The following is a 16,934-nucleotide window of genomic DNA, read 5'->3' as shown; positions in this document are numbered from 1 at the left end:
TTCCACCGAGTTGGAGGTACAGCCAGGGTCACAGGCCTATAACCACACAATCACTGCCACATGACAAAGCTTTTATTTTATTTTATTTTTTTAAGGTGTTGTGGTCACGGCTGCGATAAAGGCCAACCAGGGAGTGTAGTACTGTGATTTTAGGTAAACCAGTTCATAGTGTCATCAGTGACCGCAGAAGAGACTGTAAATAACTTAAAGTGAATACATATTGGCAATCAAGCTGGTAAGGACAACTGCCAGCCTATTCGTGTCATAGGTGCCACAGAGACTTTAAATTTTATTTTGTTTGTGTGCTTTTTCAAGGACTGAAACTGTGTTTATAATACACCACTCACAGGGATATACAGTGTACACAGTGATAGTTCATAGTGTCATCAGTGACCGCGGAAGTTGTAAATAACTTAACGTGAGCGCTCACTAGCAAGCAAGCTGGAAAGGCACCGTGCCAGCTGAAACCAAGTCGTGTCATAGGTGCCACAGAGACTTTAAATTTTATTTTGTTTGTGTGCTTTCTCAAGGTCTGAAACTGTGCCTACAATACACCATTCACAGGGAGATACAGTGTGCGCAGTTACAGACGACAACTCTATAGGCAACAGAGAGTAGCTAAGTACTTTTTCTCTCTTTATTTTTTTAAATAGGTGTAAATCTATACACAGTCTGCACCCGCCCCCCCACAACAACAACAACAACCATGAGTTTGATATGTGATTACTGCAGGGAGACGTCGGATATGGAGGATATAGGCCTGACTAATGCACAGTTTAGGAAGTTACTAACTGCCGTAAAGCATAATGGCTGTTGCTGGTATTGCCCTGGCTGCATAGTCAAGGTGAATGAAGCGATTGCAAGCCATAAGGGAACGAGTTCTCTAGGGACGAAAATAGATGAAGCTGGAGCCCTGCTGGTTGACAAACTGGAGCAAGTTGGGAAAGAAATCCTTGCTAAGACTGAGGAAGTAGCTGAGAGGGTATTAGAAATAAACTGTCCAGGCTAAAGGTCCATAAGAGTCCCGGCCCTGACATGGTGCATCCTAGAGTGCTAAGAGAGTTGTGCAACGAGCTTGCAGAGCCCCTGAAGATCCTGTTTTGTAAATGCGTGGATGAACAAATGGTCCCCAATGAATGGAAAGTGGCTTATGTGAGTCCTATCTTCAAGAAGGGCGATCGTCACTCCACGAACAAATATAGACCGGTGAGCCTGACCAGCATAATATGTAAAGTACTTGAGAGTATTATCAGAGATGCCGCAATGGAACATCTAATACGAAACAACCTTGTAAAAGATTGCCAACACGGTTTTATGCCGGGGCGCTCTTGCTTAACACAATTGCTCAAGGTATTGGATATTTGGACCCATATTCTGGAATGGGGTGGTAATATCGACAATATTTACCTAGATTTTGCCAAGGCTTTCGACAGTGTACCCCACGAAAGGCTGAAAATCAAACTGGAAGGGTACGAAATTCGGGGAAATGTCCTAGCGTGGATAGAAGACTTTCTACATGACCGCAAGCAGTGTGTGGTGATTAATGGCACGAAATCGTCATCTGTACCTGTAACAAGTGGGGCACCACAGGGCAGTGTATTGGGCCCGCTGTTGTTTGTTTGTTTCATAAATGACATGCCTGACGTTGTACACTCCTCCATACAAATGTTTGCCGATGACGCCAAGTTATTTCGGGAAATTAAGAACCAAGCGGACTGTGAAGAGCTGCAGAAGGACCTCTGTGGGCTCCAGGAATGGTCGAAGAAATGGCTGCTGAGATTCAATGTCACGAAGTGTAAGAGGATGCATCTGGGGTGTACCAACGGTAAGGAGGCGTATCATATGTCCCAACGGGATGAAGAAACTGCACTAGTTGAGACTGTGTGTGAGAAGGACCTAGGTGTGTATGTTGACAATGAGCTGAAGTTCTTGGGCCATTGTGAGAAGAAAGTAAATCAGGCAAATAAATTATTGGGTCTTATAAGAAGGTCGTTCAGATATCTAGACGGTCCGTCCCTCGTAACGATCTTCAGGAGTGAAGTGCTTCCCCATCTGGAGTACTGTCACCCCAACTGGTCCCCGAGATATGCAGTACAGCCCAAAGCAATAATACATTAGCATCCCAACTTGAAAAACAATGTAATCTAAACCTACAACCCAGAATGCAGCCACTGTACCACGTAGGTGTATGTGCAGGCAACTGTACATCATTGATAAAATCAATTAAATTCCTACCTGGATGTGGTACACTTCGTATTTTGGTTCAGCTTACCTGGGCTTTTATGTAATGTACTGTACTAATCAATTCTACTGTACTTATCTCAATGGTGTCCTGTAATGTATTATTTTCCTTCATCTTTTCTAAGTACTGCATGTGGATAAACCTTAAGAGAATGGAACAATCTTCACTGAAACAAGGCATAAACAACGCAGAATGTATACAATGTACCATTTATATTTCTACTCGCGAGGATAATTTGGTGCACAAACGTTAAGGTTCAACTTTATTGAGAATAATGTATTGTCATTTAGTACCTGGCAGACTGATCAGGGAATTATACAACTGCAGCAGCTTGGTCCTGACACACACACACACACCAGAACTTGCCTTTAACATGTTGTGTGTTGTAATTAACGTGTGCTACTACATGTAGTGTGTGATATTTAACAGGTGCTACCACATAGTGTGTGGTATTTAACATGTGCTACCACATGTAATGTGTGGTATTTAACATGTGCTACCACATCTAGTGTATGGTATTTGAGTTGAGTCGATCGTTTCTGCTCAGTGTCAATATCAAATCTCTTAAGGCAACTGAAGATAATTGTTGTGCAAGTATTGTGGAATTGTTGTGATCAATATAAAGTGAAAAGACTCAGCATATATTCGAAGTGAGAAGTGCAGCTGTGAAGACATTACCCTGTTAACAGTGTTGTGAAGAATTAGTGACTATTAAAGAAGACTACAGTGCACAAGTGTGTTTTTGTGACCTGGTGGAAATCTACCTGCCTGTTGTTTGCCTGCACAGAGTGTACACTGAAACCGATCGTCGGGAAATTACAGGAGACTGACGGGACAGCTCGTGATAATTAGACGACACTTGTGATATATCTACTGCTTCTGTATATACGAGCCTGGCCGCTGGGTAACCAGTGGTGGAAGCTGGGTAAGCGGTGAAAGAAGGGTCGTAACAGTATGTAATAACCTAGATTAGTCGTTTAAATAACTTAGGTGTTACAACGCAGTAATTCAGTATAACAACGACGTCTGGGAAGGAGGCTTATAGAGTGAAGTTTAAGTAGTGTATGTATAGAAAGGAAACACTGCAATTATCATCATTATTTTTAAGTATAGCAGCTTGTACGTATGAAGAATTTTGTGGAGATTCAAAGAAGCAAAAGTATCACCAGACAGAGCTCGATCCTGGCTGAATTACACAAAATTGCATTATTTTTCACCATCATCTCCCGGTATTACTAGCTCACTAAATAACCTTCGTACTTTATAACTGTCGCGTCAGTAAAGTGCTAACTGTACATTACGTCGCCCATAAGATCAGCCAACGATGACAGTCTTTCCGGCCCTGAGTGATGCCTCTTATCTCGCATGAAATTAAATTAATTCCTGAAATTAAATTCAATCAAGTTACAATAGAAGTGGATCCGTTATGCTATGAAACCAAAGGATCTGTCATGTGAATTCACTGAATTTTTTTCCATGACAATTCTTGAATTATGAAAATAAACGAAATTCGTTGCGAATACTGTATAGCATGTGCTGTGGGTGGGTCCGGGACCAGCCCCACTAGAGAAAGTTTGTTCTCACGCTCTAGCTCTCTCCGTCGCTGGCTTTTGGTGGCGTCCATTCCTAGCTGGCTCGTTACGTGCGCTACTGGCCGATCTCATCCTCCTGTTGAGTTGCTTACACTCCTTGCTACTCACAGTAAGTTTATTTTATTCATCATTATACCAGTTAACACTTAATAGCAGTATGTTGGGAATTCCGGGCCAAGGAGTATTGCGTTGCCGTGGTTCAATAGTGTGGTTAGGATTTGCCTTATATACGGCGTTGCTGTCCTGGTGCCCGAAAACATGGTGTGCATTTAGGTCACCTAGAAAATATGCTGGTATAGTTCTTCTCATCAGCCTGAGCATGTCTGCTAGTGAAAATATGGGTCTTCTCGGAGGGAGGTAACAGGTGCCGATAATGATGGGTCCTGTTGAGCTGTTCATTTCAATGGCCAGAAATTCTTCTTGAAATGGATCGTGTATCTTGTGTTGTCTTCCGTTTAATGGCTATGGCAATTCCATAATGTAGTGGGTCTTGGCTGTTTTTATAGTTGACTGTGTAGTTAAATATTTTGAGTTTTTCTGAGTTTTTTTTTACCATGCGAATTTAGGAGGATAATATCTGGGTCTACTATTATTTAGTTCGCTTGCTCTCTGTGGGATCCATGCTAAAACATTGTGCTGGATTATTTTAAGTGTTTATTTTAAAGGTTGGTGCCTAGGGCTGGTTTGCGCCATCTTCCTTTCTTAATTAGTGTTTCAATGTGCGGAGTACCATAGGTTGCTTTGCAGGTAGTGGTGTAGTGACTTTTTCGAAGACCTTCGTTGTTTCTTTGGTAAACTTTGTTACAGCTGAATAAATTCCTGTTTGGTGTTCCCGTGTCTTCTCCCTCTCCTTCTCCTTTTGGCTAATTATTGCTTTTCGTGTGGGGCAGCGAGTAGCCAGGGTTCTGTGCTCTCCTTCACGGTTTAAGCATTTGGGGGTATCTTTTTTTACATTCCCTGAAAGTGTGCCCCTTGTTACCGCATTCTGAGCAGTACTTTGTGTCCCTGTTAGGGCAGTCTGTAGCCGTGTGTGTATATTGATAGCAGTTCCAGCATTGAGTAAGGGGGAAGAATTCCTCCTGCTCCACTTGGCTGCTGCTGACGTGGTACTAGGAGAGGTAAACGCCAAGAGTTTTAAACACTCTCTTCCGGTGAAGAGGGCTCGTCGTATTTCAACCCGAGTTAAAGAAAATGAATCCTGAAGGACACCACACTTGACGGGGTGGTGTGGCGGTAAAATTAACTAATTTCACTGTAGTTAATACGGTTTACTACAAAAAATAAGATGTAACAAGGTTCTCTTAAGATATAAATAAATTAATAAGAACAAAATTATATTGATATATAGTTAAGTTTAAACATAATTCTTAAATATACTCATATATCTCGTTTAGCAACCTATTGTAGCGTCAACTTATTGACAATTCCTGCAACTAAGTGAACGCTTCTTCCTTCTTCCCTTCAGCCAAATGCAGGAAAATACTAACGCCACCTTGAACAGCGAATCATAAGGGAGGGTTGCTGCATTGACCCTGAAAGTTAATGTCATGAGTTGGCGGAACTTGGAGGCGAGCAGCTGGGTTGATGGAGGGTTGGATGGTGTTGCTTGCCTTAACTGGTGACGCCACCCGAGCCAACGCATCGACCATCTTTTGTGTACCGTACAGTCCAACGGTTCACTAGTACAACAATACATATGTTTAATTGGTTGCTTCACATTATTGGAACTGGATTCAGAAAGAGTCGTAAAGTTAAAATTTGCTCATTTTAGTGTACAGTATAAGGGAAAGTTTCTTGTAATGAAAGTCTACTCACACACGCCATCATGCCATCCATTAGTATGAGGAAAAAATATCACTTACAAATCTCTCAATAAGTAACAATCAACATATCCAGAGAACCTTGTGAACAAAATTCTATACACAAATAACTTAAACCTAGCAGAAATTTAATCTTAGAGAAATGAAGGTAACGAGACAACGTTTCTAGTGGACCAGAATAACTTTAACCCCGCGGGAATGACCAGGTGGTGTTGTTGACATGCAGAGGAAAGCATTTTTGTTTAACCGTTGTCTATTGTTGGGTTTACGTTAAAACTACAGTGAAGCATTTGTTGAAATGCTGTTATTAGTTTCTTCTTCAGTCGTGAATTGGACAGAAAAAATATAAAAAAGAGATAAAAATAGTTAAGAGGATCCAATTAAGAATAAAACTTTTTCTTCAGCGTGAAGCCAACTTTTCATATTCACTTGCATACTTAAGTTGGACAGTTGAGACACACATACACGTCATAAATGAAAGGGGTTGTACAGCCTGACCATTATAATTATTTTTTTTTATTTTCATAATTTAACGCCGGACACGAGCAGACCTACCTCCCCCAAAAGCGTCTACCGTAGAACATGAACTACCCCTATATTGTACTATACAAGTGAACCTGATCAGTCTTTGGTAAGGGGAAGCCTTGATGAATAATTTTGACGACACTCGCCCGATCTGTTCCTGCTTATTGTATTTGTGTGTAAAACAACAAATGATAAGTGCCACTAATACGATCGAAAATTGTAAAAACAAGTCATGAAGCCACATCCAGCGAACATGACACAGTGGGCGAATCCCCTTTTCATCATAAAATTCCAAAACTGTTTTTGTTTAGTAAAAAGAAATTACTAGTGATCTCAGAATATGTCCTAATATCAAATGCACATGGCTTCAAAATGGCCTTAAAAAACAATATTGGTCAGATTAAAAAAAATCGGAGGGGGGAGCCTTACAGTGCCCCAAATAAAAAGAGCAGGGTGGGCTCACTTTGTTCGCCTTGTTCCACCACTCATAACTTCTTGGATTCCCACCCTTTTGATATTTCTGGATCCACCCCTATGACACTAAACTTTCCATTTACCAGTCAACCCACAGAGCGTCAGTCACCTAGGACCGGCGTCACATACCGCAGGTAGACTGAGACAGTCAACCCACGGCGTCAGTCACGTGATCACCGACAAGGTTCTCAGTGGGCTCGTGGGTGACAATAATTAAGGCAACATTCTCTCACTAGTAAGTAATCTTGTGGTTCTCTTTCCTGTAAAACGAGGGAGAGAGAGATCGAGAGGTCACCGCTCTTGTAAATGCTGGATAGCGACCATTATCACTTTCTACACCTGCAAGAATGTTATGGTCGTGAGTGTTACAAGATGATGTTTCCTCGGAGGGAAATTCCAAATGCACGCTCTACAACACGCCTGGCACGTGACAATCTGTAATATATTTTTTTCTTTGTTCAGAGCATTCCTAGGAAAGGGTTTCAACAAATATAATACACAGAGTGGGTAGGCCTCGTAGGATACATTCTGGTGTACAAGTGAAATTTCTTTGGATCTTGGCGTAGTTCCTTGTAGAGATGGTGAAATTCGCCTACTTCCATCCAACTCTGATACATGGGATATTTTTTCCTGGGTACACGTTGAAAAGCACCATTTTAAAAATACCAGCAAACGTCTGCTCTGTGTAGACATGTTTACGCTGGTAAGACTCTGGCAGATGGGGCACAGGTCACTTTGGAAAGTAGGTCGCACGTCTATGCCCATTTGCCCAGGTCACTAGATGCCGCAGGACGCTAGCATGTAGGACATAATTGCCTTACCAAAGTGTTAACGAGCGTTTCTCCGTTCATATTATTTTTTTCTTTATATAAGTGTTTTCAGTGTAAATTCTTTCATGCATTTCAACCATTTATCAGTGATCACAGTGAACACATTCTTGTTCCCTATCATCAGTGATTTCAGTGGTTTTATTCGTCTTTGTCTCTTTATTCGTGATTTATTACTTTAACTTTTTTATATAACTTTTGGTGTTTTGGGGTTTGTTAATATTAAGTATAGTTATAAGATGATTACTACATGTTTGACTACCACTCATAAGTGATTTAGTCTGAGCCTAATAATTTTATTACATTCATTATTTTACTATTTTATGTGGATCACAACTTTATTTGTTCACTAGTGGAATTTATGGTTAACTTTCTTGCTTAATCTTAGCTTTTAAATGATTTAAGAGTTCGGTATTTCCTGTAACGTATTTAATTAGTTAACCATAGATTTTATCCCGTGATAATATCTAGATGGAACAGATAAGGTAATGGTTGTATATCTGTTTTATATTTAACATGTCTTGCTTCTCTTTCAATTAACGCTCATTCGCTAAAAGATCTCATCACATTGTTTACGATATGTCCCGCGTCATCCGTGTCAAAATTATGAAGGGGCTGTTTTTGTTGTTTGTGTTTGACGAGTCACCCTGTAAATAAGTCAGATGGTTATTGTAAATTCAAAACATTTTCCTCTCCTCCCTCAGTATCCACTCAGCATGACCAAGACCGCACTATCACGGCCCTCCCTCCTTCACCTTCTGCTGCCGCTACTTCTCCTGGGACAGACGGCTGCTCAGGTACTGTTAACGGGACGCTGCCCTAAGATACATCCTCTGAAGAACTTCCAACCTAAACGTGTAAGTAGATCGGCTTGTGTAACCTTCTGTATTCTCATTATACAGATCCTCTACTTGATCTCTCTTCGGGTGAATGTTTGTGTTGGTATATTGTTTACTTTCAGTGTAGTTTTCTTGCCTCGTAAATAGTGAAAGCCTACAAAAAAAAATCTTGAAAAATAAAACCTAGTGTCTATAACTATGTAGCTAAATTTATCACAGTTGATCTTATACAGTATAAAAATCAAACGAAAATGGCCAAATTTAAGGTCTAATGCAATCCGAGGTTAGCAGCCAGAATGTCAAACGTACTTCCATTATGAGGTAAAACTTGAAATGTAATGTATTGTATCTTGCTCGCCCCTTACAAAGTGAACCTTAAGCCTGAAGCCTATACTACAGTTCCTAGGACGGTGGTACGAGATCGAGAGGTTCTTCGTTTCATACGAAGGCTTGGCGGGGACCTGCTGGGTAGAGAACTACCTGTACGACCCTCACCGCGGCCACTACACCCGCCTCGACTGGAAAGACAGATTGTAAGTCACCTGTCCTTAATATTTCCTTCCTCTCTGGCATGACTCACGCAGGTAGGGTAAACAAAGCTATCAACCTATATGTCACCAGCAAATCAAGTGAACTGAGAAAGCTACAGTGTTCAAACTTGGCTTGTTTCTTCACAAGAGCAGTACTATACATTGCACCACAGAGCATTACGGACACCAGAATCAATATTGAACACCACTGGTAAAATTTGGTTCCCGGGGTACTGACTAGGGCTACTGTAATGCCCTCTGATGTATTTATAATCTAGTATTAAATGACACCTGTTTAGGCAGTGTAAGCGTTTTAGTCACTGGGTATGTGAGGTGTCTGAGTGCTAGCACCAGTTTGGTCGTCCTCTTTTGGACGTTCTCAATCAATTGGCAGTCCGGTGTATCTCTCAGAGGCATCACGCACTACACGTCTGAAAAAGCCCCGGGAGAGACGGACCATCGGGGTATATTCTACAAGACCTTCATATAAATCCAATAATTTTTTTTTTGGGGGGGGTGGGCAAAGTTTCACCTTCCTATCGCAGTGATCCGAGAACTTTATTACAAGAACTAGTCCTGACTCTTGACAATTTATATGTTATCGGTAATATTTGGTGTTTCATTGAATATCTTAAAATAATGTTGCAAATTTTATCTATTAACTGCATGTATAGACACACAAAAGAACTACAGTATAGTGTGTAAGAGACGCGCCAATCTTATATGCTCTACTTATAATTTAATGCTTGTCACATATTTATTTATCTCTTTTATAGATATACTGTATTGTTATCTGAGTAAATTAGTTGCTGCAACCCCACATAAGAACAGGGGGAGGATGTCCTTGAAGAATCAAAGTGGTATGATATTAAACTAAAGGGAGAAGACATACTCATTAATGGACGTATCTACAGATCCCCAAACTGTATCTTATTAAACCTAAGGAACTTAAGAACCTCTCACAATGCAACGGCCACCTCCTTGTCATTGGGGACTTTAACTGGCGATATCGACAAGAGGAATGAAACCATGCCAAATGACCTTAATAATCCCGCTACTGTTTTTGTAGAAACTCCGAGAGACAATTTTCTATTCCAACATGTTAAAGATCCGACTCAATACAGATGGGAGCAAATACCTAAACCGCTGGACCTCACCATCATTAACGAGGAGGGTATGGTGGCCAAGCTGAAACCCCTCGCCCCAGTCACTACGTAATGTAGTCCTTCAAATTTAATTGTTACTTGGTTCATGACATAAGCAGGCCAAAGTTAAAATATTACAAGGTTCTTGCCAAAAAGTAGATCCTTGTGGATTATTAAAGCAGCTACAAAATGTGAAGCATTGTTTATTCTAGAGGGCGCTGTGTTTTCAACTGTACATTCTTGAATTACATATGACTTTGCGTCCAGACCCTCTTTGCCACTAATGATATTATGGAATAGTGTAGTACACTTTACAATGTCAATAGCAGTATCTACCTTTGTTTCTAAGTTTTATTTAAAATTCTAAATTTACTTGTTCAGATTTCAAATGCACACTCTACAACACGCCTGGCACGTGACAATCTGTAATTAAATTTTTTTGTTTCTTTGTTCAAAGCATTCCTAGGAAAGGGTTCCAATAATTATACACAGTGGGTAGGCCTCGTCCCCAATCAGAATACATTCTGGCGAAGTTCCTTGTACAGATGGTGAAATTCGCCTACTTCCATCCTCTAGTGGTACTCGTATAAGGGATGTTTATTCCTGGGTACCCCTGCAGGTACCACTCGTTGAAAAAAAATATTTTCTAAAAATACTAGCAAATGTCTGCGCTGCGTAGACAACATGTTTACGCTGGTAAGACTCTGGCAGACGGGACACAGGTCACTTTGGAAAGTAGGTCGCGTGTCTACGCCCTGGTAACTGACGCTGCAGGACGCTCGCACTTGGGACATAGCCTTAACCAGTTTTTTTATACCTTTACTTTCTATGTAGATGCCTCCAAGCCAGTGCGAACTTGTGTAACTATTTTAATGAAAATATCAATCTAAAGATTGTGAAATAATTCTTGAGTGCTCCCTCACAGATCAGGCAAGATACTCAGCATAGAAAATGGGATTACACACAACAAACATGAGCCTGGCAGACTACGCTTCGTGTTACAGCGGCCCAGCATCCCATGTATGTTTTAATTCGAACATTTACACCTGTCTCTTGAAGGTGTATATAGTTTTGATTTTATATGCAATACATCATATACGAATGATATACTGTACTTATAGTTCTAGATAAATCCTAAGCTTTTTGAAGGTGATTTCATTGCTAAGATTTGTTTTCAACAAAATTGTCAATAGATATATTGTCCACGTTATACGTAATGGTTAACGTCACAGAAGCAGTTTAGTAAAGCTTTGAGTATGTGCTAACAGTCTTGCAGGGAGAGTACATCATCCTCGCCACCGACTACTCCACCTTCGCCCTCGCCTGGCAGTGTGATAACCTTCCTCTTGGTGTGAGCCATACAGGTGTGTTGTGTTCATTTATTGTTGTAGTATTAAGTTATATGTCTATATCCTCCTCGCCTCTGATCAGCCTGTTAGCCGCTTGGGCAGTCAGCCACGTCTCTGTTATAAGGGCCGGCGCCTCTTATAACAACTTACTTTAATACTTCAACCTTTGGTAGCGCGACGTGAGAGGTAGGCCCATGGGTACATGTAATTATAGTATCAAGCAATAGGGAAGAAACGACGGTGAATACTGTAGGTGAATAATAGACCCAACATGCAAATACAATATTTATTCAGACACTAAAATGGATGAAGGAAAAGTTATATGCACCAAAAGACGAACTCTTGGTATCATGCTCTTTGGCTCAATTACTCACACCACGACTGGGTGAACATACACACTAACACTCATAAACTCTTACAGCACCTTAGCACCTTAAAACTAGTGCCAACTGCCAGCACAACACTCAACACTCCAGGAGTAATGCTCAAGCGACCGCCATGGGGGTCTCATCACCTCGTGGCACCTTCCAACGAACTCTTGAAGATCCAGGTGGAATAACACAACCACACAAATAGCCCTACTGAGCTAGGCACTCATCCACCAATGATGGGGGCTGGTAGTTAGTTGTGGCTTGGTGATCCGGGGTCACCTCGTGGGCCAAGCGTAGGGTTAGACTGGCTAGCTATGGGGCCCATAAGTGGTAGTGGAGCTTCTAACGGTCGGGATTCACTGAGATAACCGATCCTACTGGACCTCAGACATCTCTCCAGACTAGTGGATGCAACATCCACGCTACAGACACGGCCTAGGCTGCGTTAGAGACCTGTGTGGGTGAGGAACGAGGTACTTACTGGTGATACCGACATCACTTTTCAAAGGGACGTTAAGGACATAAACAATACTTCACTCAAAGCACAACAACTACGTTACTGTAACACTTGCACAATCAAACTATTAAGGGTCAAATCACTTAAAATGGCGAATTACAACACGGAGCGGAATGACCAACCTGTGTGGAAGAGGAACGAGGCACTTACTGACCATTGAAATGCCAGCCACACTCTCACTCAAACTAGGTCACGGATTCCACCTCCTTAACTATTTCACTCTGACGTTTGAAACTGAGACTACAAACTCAGTTTCATTCGCTAATATTCTCTTCACAAACAATGCTCTGACTGAGCTATCAAAAGCAAGAATTAAATTGATTACAAAAGGTTGGATGGCAACAGGTCCCAACATGCAGCGCCTTGCTACAAACCCGAGGAGCAGATTCAAAAGGTTCCCTTCAGAATATTAACTAATTCCTCAGTTAACCTCCCTACCACAATTTCACTATGATTATCAGAGTCCCTGCTAATCATAGGTGAAAAAAAAGGTTTACAGGGTCTCGGTAGCAGAAGGAGTTTACAGCTCGATCAGACAATGACGACATCTCAATGACGTCATCAAAGAAACAGAGAAAACGGAGGACGTTTCCACTGGGGGACTCAGAAGGTTTTGAGGACGTTTAAGCGTAATATGAATCCTTAGGGTTTTCAGGCTAGCCGTCATTACGATCATGACACTGTTACCTAATGTTGGCAAGTACTGGGTATAGAATGTATCTGAACCTACCCCAGTGTTGGTCAAGCCTGGTCTTAATGATTTGACACTCCCTCTTACTCCCTGACAGTTTTCTGAACTTATGGCTTCTGTAACCTATAGCTGTGACCTCCAGTGGGGCGGACATCACTGTTGCTGTTAAGATTCAATATCGCGAACAGTAAGGAGGCGTTCCAGCAGGACGAAGAAACAGCATTAATGGAGACCAACTGTGAAAAGAACTTGGGTGGTGTACTGTATGTTGACAACGAACTAGAGTTCTCGACCATTGTAAGAAGAAAGTGAATCAAGCCACTAAGAGGGTCATATAAGAAGGGCGTTCACATACCTAGATGGCCCGTTCCTCATAATGCTCTTCAAAAGTAAGGTACTTCCCCGTTTGGAGTACTGTTATACTGCCCTTTAGTGTGGTCACTTAATCCTAGGGTTACTTAACTTGCTTGTTAACTTAAGGTCGCTGCCACCAGACCACAGGACAGTATGTGTAGTGTTCTTTAGGTAGATGGCATAGCAATCAAGGCACTGTGAGTTTGTGATTTTCATTAATCAAGTTGAGAGTGGAAGAAAGGGTGAAACACTAACCAAGAATTTAACTACTTTATTTCCTAATAAGAATTATACTGCATTCAGTTACAATACAAAAATAGTTGACCTTCTCAAAGCAATTATTAAGGTCACTCCACCACACAAAAATACCCGACCTTCTCCAAATAATAATTAATTAAGGTCTTCTCTCTCCAAACAAAATCATTGACCTCCTTACCTTTTTTTACTTTACTTTTATCCTCTTCACCACTGATCGGCTCGTTAGCCGCGTCTTTGTTATGCACTGTTGGCAAGTACTGGCTCCTAAATGCATCTGAACCTGCTCCAGTGCTGGTCAAGTCTGGTCTTGAAACAGCTCACACTTGGTCATTCCTTCCCCAAATATCACCGGAATAATATTCAATAGTACCAACATACCCAATATCACCTGAATAAGGAACATTCGATAGTATACACAATACATACAGGTACTGCAGCTTATTCTTAGCACCAAGGTACACACAGCAGGTACTCGTCTCAAACTCTACTCTTGTTAGGTAGATGAGATCCTTCCTAGGCATTCATACCAGGACTATTTCTGCGTCCGGTATCATTAGGTCGCTTTAAGTGACGACAGTAAGCCCCTCAAGTAGCACCAACATCTCTTCACATCCATGGTGCTGAAGTGTGAGATGTCCAGAGATCCATAGTAGAGGTTGCCTAGTGGCCATAAGCATTACCCACAACATCAGGTGGGTTCCTCAAAGTAGAACAGTGGTTGCTGGGCCAAGCATTCCCTCCAAACTCACTGGTCTGCCTCTGCTCACAGGCGTGTCCACCTAACACCTGCGTTTATGAGATGCGGTGCCGGAGAGTCATTGAGTGTAAGCAAATGTGTTTTGTTTGTTATATTTATCAACAGAATTTTACTTTACTCCTGTTGGCATACTATTATTGGAAATATGCACATGTTGGCTTTGTCGGCTGCCTTTGGTGGAATTGCCTTATTGTTTACTATTGTATACCTGCACCATCTAAGTACAGAATACATTGGAAATTGCTTACCTGTACGGTCTATATACAGTACCTGCGTTGTCGATACACATGCTGAACTGTATACGCGTACCTGCATTGTCTACAATACTTTGTAAACCAATTTTTAGCTTGAATGATAATTTTACTGAGAAAAAAATTACTAGATTTAATTATTATATAATTTTGACAGAGATCCTGTGGTTGTTGTCGAAGCGGCAGCACCCCAGCTCAGACACCATCCACCATGCCAAGAAACTTGCACACGGCCTCGGCTTAGACATCAACCGCCTTCAGAAACAAGACAGGAGTAATTGCCCTCCCTAGAAAAGCAAGTGAGAAGAAATTTTCCTCCCTTGTGAAACAAGACTAGAAAATATCCTTGATTACCAACTGCGATAAAAGGTATCAGTTGCGTAGCCAGATATAAACAGTCGTGGACTCCGTGTTCCTGGAAGGATTCAACCCAAGATCTTTATATCCTTAGTGCTACAGTAAAGTCACCACCTGTTATAATACCACCGATTTTGGGATTTGTTTAAGTCCTCGTTTAGACTAAGTTAATTCAAAATTTCTTAATTCATCCTGTCTATAGTTGTAACGAAAGTGTGCTGAGGAATGAGATACCATGTATAGAACTCGACCACGGATAAATACACTGATAAGATTCTAAGAGTAAGAAATAGATGCAATGAGGGAAAATTGTATTAGGAACTTTGTTGTTTACCACATGTGAATGGATGTCTAATGATTAATATTATTGCTGCATTATTATTATTAGTAGTAGTAGTAGAAGTAGTAGTAGTAGTAGTAGTAGTAGTAGTAGTTGTAGTTCTGTAGTAACAGTACCCCTCTTACCGTCCTGTACAAGAAGCCACCAAGAACGAATATAGTCCAACTCTATTGAAAAGCCACCACTTTATTTCAGTAGAATGTTTATTCCTTGCACTACCACCGAAACCCTTGGGGCCAGATGCGTTTCGGATTTCATAATAGTAGTATGGTAAATATACCGTATATTATGACAAAACCCTGGCGAGGTCTGTGAAAGCACCCCGTAAGCAAACACATGATATTTCTGCAACGAACCTTATGAATATTTACACTGTGTGGGATAAATAAAGACTATAAATAGTATTACAGATTATTTGTACAGTACAGTAAAGCCACTAATGGCAAAGAAAAAAAGCGAGATGGATTGGGAACGCCAAAGTATATAGGTGCGCACTCGAGGAAACAGCGTAATTTATATTTGTAAGAGTATGTACAAAAGATTCATTGTTGTTTATTATCGAATATGTATTTGATTGAATTAATGTTTATATATGCGAAATGAACAATACAATTCATTAATACTGCGTAGATTATTAAAACACACCAGAGGAGACGAGACGGCATTGTTTTCGTTAGTGTTTACACACGTGACGATGGTTCTACTTAAGAAACTGAAGAAAATAGACCCTGGTTGTAGCTGTAGTCTCAATTAGTGCAGTGTCTTCGTCCCGTTGGGACATAAGATACCCCTCCTTATCGTTGGTATGTCACAGGTGCATCTCTTACATTGGATCATGAGTGTACCCTCCTGTCCTGCTCATCGTTTGTCCTAACCCATGTCTTGAATTTCTGTGTTTTTTTTTAACTTTGTCGACTGCCGTATGGACATAGTCGTAGTTTGGAAGAAAAAAATCAAAGGTGGACCACCAGAGTGGTGCCGGCACTTCGACACCTCAGTTACCCAGAGAGATTAGAGTGCCTGCAATTGCCCAGCTTGTACTATACAGACGGGCAAGGGGAGACCTAATTGTGGTGTATAAACATCTCAAAGGGCGCTACTTAGTCGAGTCCCCTTACCTGGAACTGGCGGACGCTCGCCCCACAAGGGGTCACAGCTCAAGGTTGAAGAAGCCGCAAGCCCAGAAAAATGTGAGGGGTAACTGTGAACTCTTGGAACAATCTACCAGAGAGTGTTGTGACGGCACCAAGTGTGAGATCTTTCAAGACCAGACTTGACCAACACTGGAGCAGGTTCAGGTACATTCAGGAGCCGGTGCTTGCCCAGTACTTGCAAACAGTGGGTAACAGAGACCTGACCGATCACCCAAGCGGCTAACGAGCCGATCAGTGGTGAAGAGGATAAAAGTAAAATAGGTTCTATGGGGTAGGGGGGGGGGGTGATAACTCCAAATCGAAATGAAAGTCAACTTCGATTGAATCACACCGAATACCAAGGGAAAACAAAAATCTATGGTCAAACAATTGTTGTGGCTGAAACTAAATTTACAAAAATAAACCACCCTGTACTGTATAATACAACAATGAAATCTTAGCTATATCACCCAGCTCGTCTGAATATAAGTAATTTTTATATGATATATCAATTCACTTATCAGCTTATTACCAGCCTATAGGGCGTTGGTCTGTTCTTAGT

General features: G+C 41.2%; 1 protein-coding gene across 2 annotated transcripts; it reads left to right on the top strand.

Moving 5' to 3' along the window:
* The first annotated feature begins 3,801 nt into the window (after positions 1-3,801).
* LOC121871943 (apolipoprotein D-like) lies at positions 3,802-15,416 on the top strand. Of its 2 annotated transcripts, none has more exons than XM_042374548.1 (6): positions 3,802-3,943; positions 8,185-8,337; positions 8,719-8,852; positions 10,920-11,014; positions 11,263-11,358; positions 14,700-15,416. In XM_042374548.1, exons 2-6 carry the CDS (start codon positions 8,197-8,199, stop codon positions 14,831-14,833), a joined length of 600 nt encoding a protein of 199 aa, XP_042230482.1. In that variant the 5' UTR covers positions 3,802-3,943; positions 8,185-8,196; the 3' UTR covers positions 14,834-15,416. The 2 variants fall into 2 exon arrangements, with proteins under 2 accessions (XP_042230482.1, XP_042230483.1); XM_042374549.1 differs by lacking the exon at positions 3,802-3,943 and adding an exon at positions 6,811-6,888.
* Positions 15,417-16,934: the final 1,518 nt, after the last annotated feature.

This window comes from Homarus americanus, unplaced genomic scaffold (genome assembly GCF_018991925.1).
Source record: "Homarus americanus isolate GMGI-L3 unplaced genomic scaffold, GMGI_Hamer_2.0 scaffold48416, whole genome shotgun sequence".
Taxonomy (NCBI): domain Eukaryota; kingdom Metazoa; phylum Arthropoda; class Malacostraca; order Decapoda; family Nephropidae; genus Homarus; species Homarus americanus.
This window is presented reverse-complemented; position numbering and strand designations above follow the sequence as displayed.

Coding starts and splice junctions, on each gene's coding strand:
- LOC121871943 (XM_042374548.1), top strand. CDS start 8,197: ATGACCAAGACCGCACTATCACGGCCCTCCCTCCTTCACCTTCTGCTG. Junction 11,015..11,262: donor ACAGCGGCCCAGCATCCCAT/GTATGTTTTAAT, acceptor ATGTGCTAACAG/TCTTGCAGGGAGAGTACATC. Junction 11,359..14,699: donor TCTTGGTGTGAGCCATACAG/GTGTGTTGTGTT, acceptor TAATTTTGACAG/AGATCCTGTGGTTGTTGTCG.